The sequence below is a fragment of the Corylus avellana genome, chromosome ca1 (genome assembly GCF_901000735.1).
Source record: "Corylus avellana chromosome ca1, CavTom2PMs-1.0".
NCBI classification, from domain to species: domain Eukaryota; kingdom Viridiplantae; phylum Streptophyta; class Magnoliopsida; order Fagales; family Betulaceae; genus Corylus; species Corylus avellana.
The window spans coordinates 37,908,948-37,921,399 of record NC_081541.1 but is presented as its reverse complement, the minus strand read 5'-3'; the positions used below and the strand labels follow the sequence as shown (position 1 = coordinate 37,921,399).

The 12,452-nt window shown below is 33.6% G+C and overlaps 1 protein-coding gene across 2 annotated transcripts; it reads right to left on the bottom strand.

Moving 5' to 3' along the window:
* Positions 1-9,608: 9,608 nt before the first annotated feature.
* Positions 9,609-11,286, bottom strand: LOC132168108 (uncharacterized). 2 transcript variants are annotated; one of them, XM_059579188.1, is made up of 3 exons: positions 11,007-11,286; positions 10,213-10,359; positions 9,966-10,055 (listed from the first exon to the last, which is right to left on the bottom strand). In XM_059579188.1, the coding sequence occupies exons 1-3, from the start codon at positions 11,220-11,222 to the stop codon at positions 10,053-10,055; spliced, it is 366 nt and encodes a 121-aa protein (XP_059435171.1). In that variant the 5' UTR covers positions 11,223-11,286; the 3' UTR covers positions 9,966-10,052. The 2 variants fall into 2 exon arrangements, with proteins under 2 accessions (XP_059435170.1, XP_059435171.1); XM_059579187.1 differs by having other exon boundaries at positions 9,609-10,359.
* Between the last annotated feature and the right edge of the window lie 1,166 nt (positions 11,287-12,452).

Sequence of the window (12,452 nt, the reverse complement as noted above, 5' to 3'; positions counted from 1 at the left end):
GGTAGCTCTGATAAGACTTTTTTTTTTTTTTTTTGTTAAGGAAGATAGGTAGTGTTAGTTTAATCAACTTGACCAACTCATTAGTTGAACCTAGCTCCTAAACATTCCGGCATTTTTCTCCTATGTGTTTAAAGCAAAAATATGAAAATTCAATAAAAAAAAAAAAATCAATATGCTAAAAGCATAAAATGTAATCAATGACTTATGTTTGCCTCAATGTGTCCCTATAGAAAGAATCAATGACCAAATCATTGCGGAAACAGATGGTCACTAAAGGACATAGTGAAAAGCGAATGATTTGTCTTAGGGGGAGTGTATCGAATGAGGGAGTTTAGGCCCTAGTATGATAATGTTTGACTGTTGATTGATTTAGACTATTTGTCTTTCCTATCCAAGTTTTCTGTCTATGTTCTTTTCAACTGATGAATTCTTATTTAATGGGAGGTCTCACACACTACACCTTTCGCATGAGTTTACTGAGTTTTTGCTTACTTTGCTACATTTGCGGAACAAGTTGTTTCATACATATGTTCAATCTCTGATGCTTGTGTAGTATGTTGATCACTCTGTTTTGCTAGGGTGTTCATGAGGACTCGCATGAGGTGTCGGACATCAATACAAGTTTTTATTTGTGGTCAATTTTTTTTGTTTGTGGTTTTAGTTTGAGGGCGAGACATTTTTTTACATGATCTTACATTTCACTCATTATGCATCCGTAGCTTTGATCATATTTATGTTTCTATGACTTTCCTTGGGCTTACTGATGTTTTACTGCCCTTGATGGGAATAGATAGAACACCATAGATGATTTTGATTTTGATATACTTGTTGCATCTATGAATGATATTTGTTTGGTGTTCTAACAGATTTGGTGAGATATTCATGATTATATTCTATTCAAATATGTTATATTATTGGTCATTGTTTATTCCTGTTCCACATATGCCTTGATGAATTTTGTGAGTGTTTCAAGAACTATGGAGACCTTTTGTTATTCTGTGACAAAAAGGAGAGTAAATATGGGGGGTGATGATGGGATGTCTCGGCATATTGGTTTTGTCACCGAATTGCCAAATGAGGAGTTTGTAAGTTTTTTTTTTTTTTTTTTTTGGCTTAATTCAGTTCCAAAATGCAAAGGCTTCTGTTCACGGGCTAAAACACTGATATAGAATGCTCAAATCTCGACCATTCACAATGAGGAGTCACGTGTCATGAACATCCCTACAAAGTTTCAGCTCAATCGGACCACAGATACTCTTCAATCGGAGTTGTTGATCATGACAAGACAGCATTTCTAGAATGCAGTTTTTCCTCCATTGCAGTCCTATCCAGACAGGCCTTTTCCCTATCCGGACAACAATTCCAGAAACATAAATTCTTGTCTTGCCAAGGCTATTCGGACAGCAAGACACCCTGTCCGGACAGCAGTTCCAGAAACATGTTTTTTTGTCCTCCGCAAGGCCCTGTCCGGACAAACACTTAACCTGTCCGGACACCCCGTAGATTTTATGCCCAAAACGTGTTTTTAATGTGGGCCCAAGTCTAGAGTTTTGTAGATGTTATAAATACATCTTTATTGAAGAGAAAGTGATGAATTATGCATCATGAGTTCGCTGTCGTGTGCTAAGAGAGTCTTGATATAGATCGTTAGTTCTCTCTCTTAAAGTGATCATTTGTTTTACTTATTGATTGTTAAAGTGAAGTCAACCAGAGTTTCGGTGATGGGAGATCACGTAGAAGGATTGTGCCAGCTGTCTCTAGAAAGGGCTACTGCGGTAGAAGGCAAGTGGGTTGCTTGTCTTATGCAAGATAGTGTCAATTGCATAGGTCTTGTAAGTGTGAACTTCTTGTAATCCTTTATTCTTTTACTAAGTTAGTTGATTTCCTGGGTTTAGCTGCCCTGTAGAGGTTTTACTTTTAAAGAGTTCTCTAATTGGTTTCCTCTTCTTATCCAAAATATGTGTTCTTATTGATTATTGCATATCTGTTTTGGTTAATTATAAATTATTAGGTCAGATCTATGTCCGCATAATTTTGTATGAAACACTTATACATTCGGAATAGGTGTTATTTGGAGTCAATTAGGTTTTTTCAGTTGCCATTCTTAATCTGTCAAATTACTACAAAACCTGTAAGGTGAGTGTCGGAAGAGATATACAGATCATATATATGGTGTATATTTGATTTTATGAAAAGGAAAAAAGAAAAAAGAAAAGTGCATGCATGGTTTCAAACAGGGCGTGCAACTGCATTAATACTCTAGAAAAAGCAATTTACAAATATATATATATATATATATATATATATAACAATCTTGCTTGAGGTACCACATGGCATCATCCGGAGTAAGTCGGTCCATTGGACCAACAATTGGGTTAGGTCGTGTGACTGTCCAACAGTATGGGTGTCATTTGGAGTATGCCTTTATCATCGAAAGTAATGCTACAAGCCACTTTTATGTCATTTTTGTGTCCTTTTAATAATTATGTAGCTTTTAAAATTACCATTAAACTTGTGATTTATCATTATTAAATTTTAATCAAACGGTAGAATCATTATCTTAGTGGGAGATAGTAGAGGAATTTGAAACATCAAGTTCTAGGTGGAATCATTAAAAAAAGGGTAAATATATCATAAGTCTCTGAGTCAACCCGTCAAAATTAAAAACTCACTAGGTTTTTTTTTTCTTTTTTTTTTTTTCGACAATTTACTCTCTGGGTTAATCGAAATACCAATAAACTCTCTGCCGTCAAATTTTTTTAACAGCCATTAGACACCTCATTAAAATATTAATTTTTTATTAATTTAATTTTAAAATTTAAATCTAAAAATAAAAAATAAAATTGAAAGTTAGGGGTGGCCGCGAGCCACCCCAAACTCCCCATAGGGTGGCCGTGAGCCACCCCAAACCCCCCATCAGCCACCCCATGCAGCCCACCCCTTCATTTTATTTTATTTTTAGATTTAAATTTTAAAATTAAATTAATAAAATTAAACTATTAATTCTTTCACATGCTATATTTTGAAATAAATATAATTAATTGTTCTAATCCAAGATTTTCCTCAAAATTAATTCTTAAATTTAAACTTTCTGAAATGAGAAATGAATCACATTCCAGTTTTATATTCTTATTCTTCACACATACTGCATAAGTGAATTGATCGACTTCACATATGTCGCTCAGAATGAGTATATATAAATGTTTTGAACATGATTAAAAGTATATCATTACTTACTGTCTTTGGGAGAGGTCTAGCTCCTTACTCTTGTCTTCACTCTTTCACCTGGCAGAACCACCAAACTTGTTATATATTTTTTCTCCTTCCTTTTTTAAGCTTAGCTCAGATTACCGAGGCAAAAGACTATATTTAGAGAATATAAAGGAAAAATAAAGGGGCCGGAGCCATTTATGCTTGCCTCTCGGAGCTGGCATGAATCCCCTTTTCTTTTGGAGTTAATTTGCTTGCGTATGAGACCAACGAATTATTTCTATCTTTTTTGCTTTCACTTTTGTCTCATCAAGCTATCAATGTTTCTATGTAGAGAAATGCTACACATTCGAAATTTATATTCTAAAAGTTAGTTTTTAAATGATGTATCATTATCTTATGTACAACACTCCTCTTCTTTGTAAAACCATGCAGGTCCAAGTGCTTGTGCTAACAGAATGAGTTGGAATATGTTTTGTAACGCTAAGTAGATGGACTATGATATTCATAAGTGTGATTTGATTTTATAAGTGATTTTAAGTAATTCAAATTGTAACTTTTATTAATCTTTTTGGAGTAATGGTATAAATGTGGGTTTTGTTTTTCTGAGTGTTGATAAATGACATTAAAGTTAGCAACACCAAAATGTTGAGCCACTGCATCGATTTCATTATGTGAGCTCTGACGAATATGTCAATAATTTGAACAATCTCAGATTGTGACATTCAAGAGAGTTAACTTCCACCCCAAGTGAGTTAATTTTAACGGTGTTAAATGCACTAATATATATATATATATATATTGCATTTATTGTTGGCCACTAAACGCTTCGATAATCCCGAGAAAGGCCGACAAATAAATTTTAGCATTTCTTTTGGCATAAGCAAATGTAGTCATTCCCCGTACCCAATTAACATACTCTTAAATATGTCATCTCAAGTTTTTTGTTTTTTTGTTTCAAGCCCTCATAGCAAGTCAATTACCAACTGGTCCCCTAGCTCTCATATTAATTTTCCTCAGCCCTTTCGTCTTTCCTTTTTTTTTTTTCTTTTTTTTTTTTATGAAGTTTAGTATATAGGACCTTATATTGCCTTTATAAATGTCCTCACTTGCCAATACTGTTGAGCCGACCATGCTTTTGTTCAATTCAATACAGATTCTATTAAGGACAAAAATTTTCTTCAAGTCAGTCTGGAAGAAATATTTTTTAACCCATATAAAATAGTGTTAAGCGTTTGTAAACATTTAAAAGGCACATTAAAGTTAGTCTTAATTAGTAAAGTGATATTAATAAGATTAAGAATTTAATATGTATTTTAAATGTTTATATACATTTTGCACTATTTTATATGGGTTGGAGAATATTTCTTCCAAACTAGTTGGGGAGAAATTTCTGTCATTCTATTAATCTTTTTACAACATATATATTAAATTACAGTTATTAAAGGGATAGACTGTACGTAACCAATCAGGTATGTTCAAGTCCGAAGCCTAGTAATTGAATTGCATGTGCAGATGCGTTGAGACGGAGGGACTGTAACCAATCAGAAGACTTCTGGAAAAATTAGTTTAAAGAAAAAAGAGGAGAAGACAAAAAAAAATTAATAATAATAATAAAAAAAAAAAGTGAAAAATTATTAGAAAAACATAGAACAAACAAAGCATGACATAAACAACAAAATTCGTACATTTACAACTAGGTGATTCACACACTGTTAAGTTTTCCATTAGAGTTAACGTTGAAGCTGGCTTTTAAATGATGTGACCTTAGAACTTTTTTTAATATGCCCTAATAAAATAAACAGATTAAACATGCAAAGAAAGAGAAAATAAAGAAGAGAAAATCTAGGAAGGATATATGACAAATCAATTTATTTTATTTCGTCATAAAATGTCTAAACCACCAGACAATCAGACCAATATGCTAAATACATCACAAGCTGAATGACCACCAATTGTTCATTACAAACTAGAGCAAAAGACTTAATGCATTAATTCTCTATGGAAAGTTGAATAATATTGCACTTGAAAGGTTTAGCAGCATAGAATAGAATTGGTGGACAGGAATAATAGCGAGGATAGAGACAAGAGTCGTGACCATGGGTGATTTTAGGGGTAGAATAATGAAAACAGTAGCACAAAGGGCGCCCATCATGGCGTCAATAGAGAGGCAAAGACCGCAATATCCCATTAACATCTTTTTAGGAATGCATGGATGTGGAGTATAAGGTGTGGAGTATAAGGTGTTCCTCTTCCTTTGTCTCTTTACCTAAAGTAGTTAAACTGTCAAAATTTGATTTCAGAGGCTATGTGTTATCCAACAATGGTAACGGATTGTGCAAGTAATCTTCTTTGGGTGGTGGCAAGCAACGTTGCTTAAAGCAAGAGGAAGTTTGGCACGTGAAATCACATGGCTGGGGCTCTCTTTTGAACCCACATTTGGTTTAGAAAAATGCTACAAGAACTTCTAGTATTTATTCCCATCACCAATAAATTTTAAACCCGTTAATCTATATATTTCGTATCAATAGTGATTTCTACCGCCATTTTAGAGCGTAAGCATTTGGATGTGTGTAACATTTTTCTTTCTATCTTTTTTAAAAGCACAAGTAAGTTTCGGTAACGAGTTGCATTATCTTCCATAAATTTTGGGTTTGATTCAATTCAACTTGTCTAGCTTCTACTCAATGATTGAAAGAATTTATTAGGAGTGTTTAAACGGAGCGGTTATAACCGCCTTGCTAACCGTTAACCGCTTACCCTTATATATATATATATATATATATATATATATATAACATCCAAAATGACGTTGTTTTGGTGTTTAATATCAAAACAGCATCATTTTGGCCGTGTATGATTGTATGTATCATGTATGTGAAATATAATGTAGTATATTGTGATGTTTTGGGCCAAGCCTTATTTAAAAATATTGTTTGGCCCAAAAAATAGAAAGTTCTTTTCATTTTTTTGGGAACACTTTGGCCCAAAACATTTAAAATAAGCCCAAAAAATAGGCCCAATGATGGCCAAAAACACTTAAAAGGCCCATATAAAAAAATCGGTTATAAAACTATCAGTTATTGGTTTGAATAATTGCTAACTGCCGGTTATAAAATAACAAGTAACCACCTAGGCGGTTGCGGTTATTAAAAATCGATAACCGCCCAAGGCAGTTGCGGTTTGCGGTTATCATCAATAACCGCTAACCCTAACCGCTTGTGCAACCCTAGAATTTACATAGATTAAATATGCAAAAATTTAGACCTATCAATTTTTTTTTTCTTATAAATTTGGAAATTGTAAATTGTCATCTATTATTATTATTATTTTTTTGTGAGTAATTGTCATGTATGTTAATCGTTGCATATTTATAATTTCAAGGGTTAATTACTTTTTTAGTACTTAGGTTTTGACGTTTTTATTTTTTTTTACTTAGGTTTTAATTCGTATCACAAATAGTACCTAACATATGAGTAAATACCAGTTTACTACCTTCATCACCATTTCATCAGCCAAACTAATGGACTACAATGGGGGTGGTCTTAAAACTTATCCTCCCTACAAATGATCATATATGTACTCAATTTGTTACAGAATATTAGATCTGCACGTAGAAGTTTTTCAATTGATTGACAAATAAAGAAAAAAGAAAGAAAAAAAAATTTCCAAACGATACATGATTAATCAATTACCAGAGAGTCAAACCAATATGCTTAATACATCACAAGTTTAAGGCTACGTCGGTCACGAAACAACCATTGGATCCAAGGCCTATATAACAATACACACATTTGACTATAAAATAAAGTCTATATAGTAAGTCCATGGCCATTATACCGTATGTACCGGTGTACCATGTCATACAATACATCTTATCAACAGTTTATTAAGGCAGTTACCGAGTTATTATAAAAAGTAGACATACTCATATTATGCGCGTGGTCAGTCAACTGACATATCCCACGTTTTTAAGGAAAATGCTCGTAAGTGGTTACTTACCTCGTATGCGCACTTAATCTCTCTCACATCATGAATCCCTGTTATAACGAAACATGATTTGTCGTTATTAGCTATACTAGAGAATTCTACGATGGTCCATCTAACGAAAAAGAATGCTAAGACTCTTAAGGGGCTAGGGAGCACAAGAGCCGACCTCTGGTCGAGCACTTGTTCCAAGGACGAGCGTTCGTCCAGGGGCTATGGTTTAACCAATAATGCTCAAAATGCTTCTAGGCTCCAATTTAAAGCTATAAGTTGGTTCCTTATTCCTAAGCTCTTAACAGGACAAGTAAAACACAAGAATCCAAGAGGCGTTTGAGGCTTTTGAAAACAATTTTCGCGTTTAAGAACTAGATTTCTTTTAAGCACAAAAAAATCTCACAAGTGTTTTTAATGGCATCTTTTGAAAACAATTTTTGAAGCAAGTATTGTTAAACATGGAAGTGATGCAAAGGCTTGCCATAATACCAAAAGGTTTAAAGCACTAAAAATGAGTAATCATGACTTTAAGGAAATGCTTAGGCTATTGTAAAACCAGAACTTAATAACATAACAACAAGAAGGCGTAGGGATTACGCTTCAACAAGTAGGTTTCTCAAGAGTGCTCCTCCCTTCTTCTAAGTCACTCACAAAGCTCACACACTCTCAATTGACAAAGAAGTATAGTTTTCCCAAGGTTTTAGAGAGCATTTTGAGGTCTAGGTTGAATGGGGTGTGGGGGTATTTACAGGTGAGGGAAGCTAAGGGCAAAATGAGAATTCTACCAGAAAGAGAATGAGCGCCCGTGTGGTCCCCAAGAGAGAGCGCTCATGTATTGTTATAACGAGCCAAAAATGCTTTTTAGGCGTGCGCTCTGGGTATTAACTAAAGGTCTACAAATGGTCAACGAACGCTCGTGTGTAGTTCAAAGTACAATCTTCATGCAGATGGCATGGGTTGCAGATGAGCACTCGGTGTGGTCCCCATGGATGAGCGCTCGTCCAGTGATGGTGGACTTGGGATTTAGCTTGCAAGAAGGCCCTAAAGGCTTGGGCCCACTAAGGAAGGTTTTTAGGGTTTATATGTTGGGCCTGTTTTTCTAGAAATCGTCGACTTAAGGTAACACTTTCATAAATATGTGATAATTTATCAGGGTATTGCATCAATGGAGAAGCATATTGAGTAGCAAGGGTGGTCCATACTTGAGGTTTTGCACCAATAGACAGTAGGCACAATTGGAGTAGTGAGGGTTGCAGTGAACCAAACTGATCTTTCCATTCCCAGAGGATATATTCTAGGTTTAAGAATCAGGAGAACTTTTGTCAGTGGAAGATGGAATGAGCTTGGGTGGGCATGACTCGGAGCCATCAACAATGCCAGCAAGCCATTGGATTTGAGGATGGGCTCAAACTAAAAAACCCATCCAAGGTAATTGCTATCATCAAGCTTGGATTGACAAAGATGCGTGATATTTGGCATTATGAAGGATGAAGCAGCAGAGTTGCTGGATTGCGTCATGGATAAACTATTGAAAACGGGTGTGACCCATGAGGCTCTAATACTATGAAAGAAAGCAAAGAAAACTTGCCTTTTTGGCGGAATGCCTTCTGCTACTTTCTCATTGATTATAAATAGGCTAAACAATGAAGAGTTACAAATGTAATCAATTACCAAGTTTAACTTGATGATAACTAAGAGAATTAATACAATTAGAAAACTTAATACAATAAGAGAACTAATTTAAATGCAAATACAAGAGTTGCATTCGGATGCAAAGCTTAAATCTGTAGATATCTGATCACAATCAATAACTGAACCCAAAACAGAGTAGCTGAAGGTGCAGCCAACTTGTATTGCCAGGTAGCTGTTACTGATTGCACTTGAGCGCTATAGAGAGTGTACTCGAGCCAACTCGTGTTGCGCAACTATTTGATGTTCCTTAACGTCTTTTTTTAAGTTGATATGAACATATATATGCTATGCAAGCATCAAAGATATAAGCTGTAATATACTCTCTACATGGATTCATTTCATAACCAAGCAGAAAATGAATAAGAGTAATTTCCAAAGAAGAAAAAAAAAGGTACCACTTTGAAATTATCAGCATGTATCTTCCACGCTTAGTAAATTAAATATGCACTAATAAAAAAACATTAAATATGCAAAATTTTGGATCTATCAATTTCATTCTTTTTTTTTTTTCTATTACATTTGGATATTGTAAATCGTCAACTATGTTACTTGTTGCATATCCTTAATTTCAATGATAAATATGATTGCTCTTGTAACTTATCCTTCTTTCAAAGGTACATATATGTGCTCAATGTGTTACAGATGAGATTTGCAGATAGAAGATTCTCAATCGATTGGAAATATAAAGATAAAATAAAATAAATCAATGAAACTATACATGACAAGCTAAAATGATCTAAGAAAAAAATGATTAATCAATTACGAGAGCGTAAGACCAATATGCTTAATACATCACAAGTTCAATGATCCCAAATTGTTCATTCTAAACTCATTGATTGTAGTAACCTAATTATCAAAATAAATTACTTAAAACAAACGTTTCATTTTCCTATTAAAGATACCTGGTCCATATGTTGACTTGAACATGTCAAAAAGAATCGGAAACTGCATAAAACCGAATAGGATGACTGTAACACTAGCGAGGCAAATGACAGGAATGGTCATCCATGACTTTCCAGGTAGCATAATGAAAAGACCAGCACAAAAAGCAATCATCATAGTTGCAATAGAGAAGAAAAGAGTGGAAAGTCCCGTTATCATCTTTGTAGGCAATGAGCGAAGAAAATCTTCTTCTGCATAACGTGACGTAAGGATTCCGAGAAAGACCATTACTGAAGTTGAAGAAGAAAACAGCGATAATGTGTCGGATATGATAAAGACCATAAATAATGTTTTATGTGAGAACATTGGGAATCCTGTATTTTGATCATTACCACCTGGAACAGTGAATGCTACGGTGAACATAATGGTAATAATGAGAGCTCCTACCACTGTACAAGAAGTTGCAGTGTCCTTCATCCATTTCTCTCCGTCCTTCACCATGTTCTTGTGGTTATGGGTAAAAAATTCTCTTGGTGTCATGTTTGTATCATTTTGAATATCATTAATCCAAGGAAGGCAAATTCTCTCCACCTCCTGTATTTATTGACTAAAATCTTAGAAATTAGAAATTGAAACAATATATAGACAATTGAATTGATGCGTCCTTGTATAGCATCTCTTGCTATCCATTCAATTTCTTATTTCTAAATACTAACTGAACTTAAAGAAATGAATTTCGGATTGTTACAACTATGAACTATAACACCTGGTTGAAATCATATACAATTGTAAATCTTTGTTTTAGAAATATGCAAAAAGAAAATAGCAATTTAGTTTATGGCAACAACACTCAACTTCATTCTTGTTTTATGATAAATGTGAAATAATGAGTTTTCACTCTCTAATTGAATAAGGTAGTTGAACTTCATTAAGTTAATTCAAGGTCTTTTACAAGATAGCCACCAAATTCTTTATTATCTTTGTGAAACTCTAGTCTTCAAAAGAAGAACTAATATACTATAACAATTCCTAAAGGAACATATCATAATCTATCAAGAGCGTAATTGTCACCAACCCTTGGTAAGGGGATGTACTCTTATAGGTTCAATGCATTAAAAGAGAGATTTGGAATGTGAAAATAAATTTCACGGGCTAGTAATTTCATTTGATCATTTTAATACATTGAAAATCCAACATGTAAGTGTAAGCACATCATAAAAATATAGGCTAAGAGATATGACCTTAAACCATTGAAGTTCGCTCTGCATCTTCAAAGCTTCACCTGTAATGCGATCACGTTTCTTGGAAGTTTCTAACATCCCTGCCATGTGCAAGATAGTGCAACTTGATTTATCCACTGCATTTGTAATTGAATTTTTCGAATCAATCCCGTATATAAGGCTGAATATTTTAGGTTGACGATGTAGGATAGCGTAAAAAAATATGTTTCTTCCCATTTCATCAGTGTTATGCAGAAGTTGGTGATCTACTTTAATTATCTCTTCAATAAACTCAACAAGCCCTCCCTTGACGGCTTCGAAGATAGCTCCATTAACATACTCCTCATTCATTTGCTTTACTTGATTGCACATTTGATGTAAAAGTTGACTGCCTCGGTGATGGAGCAATTTCATTTCATATATTTGCTTGATGCCTAAAGTCATCAATAGTCAATACGTTATTAACTCAACTAGATTAAAATAAAATAATAGGTTGATCAGCAAAATGAGAAAAAAGAATTGAGAAGAATCAGAAAGTTTAACAATATTTATAACAAAGATATAAAATTAATTGGATGGATGTATTAATACCCAAGAGCGTAAGGAGATTCGAAGCTAGCTGATGTAATAGGCGTAGCACTGTAAAGTGAAAACAAAACCCACTCACAAGTTAGAAAATTATTCAAACAATTTGAAAATTGATGTATTTGTTAATTAATCAAGTATGCCATTAGAAAATTTACTACAAACTTTGACTAATTGAATGTGATATATATTGAGCTATATATAATAAGGTGTGCTAATGTCCCATGTGCACGTAGACAAAGGCATCTAAAGATTTTCAATTTTGCATATATATAAATCTTTTAGAAAGGGATAAAATACCTGATCCGCTAATCTTTACTTGATCATTTATATGTTCATTTGGGTTATGGATCTCTATCTGAACTTCATTGGTGGAATGCGTTGATCGAATGGGTATACCTTTCAACAAAAAGGTCCAATGAATACTATATAGCATTGTCCTACTTAATTTGAACCACAAAGAAACAATACAAATATATATGCAATGCTATGTATATTAACTATTTAATTACAATACAAATATGCAATGCTATAAAACGCATTGTCGGAAGATTCTTTATACATTAACTATTTAATAACAATATTATTCTTTATCTAAGTTGAAGTTTATTTAAAAGCTCTGCTCTATATATATATATTTCGTTTGAGATAACTCTTTCTTATTGCCAAAAACATTTTTTTCACTTTCATTCCTTGTCAATACTATTTATTTGTGAGGGACTTGCCCATTTACAACGGAGTAATGCTAGACGTCTTCTTTATGTCTTTCTTGTGCATCTCTAAAACTAATGTGACTTTTAAAAATTTACAATTAGATCAAAATTCAATAGTGATTTATCATAAATTTAATGATGATTTTAAAAATTACATCATATTTTTAAA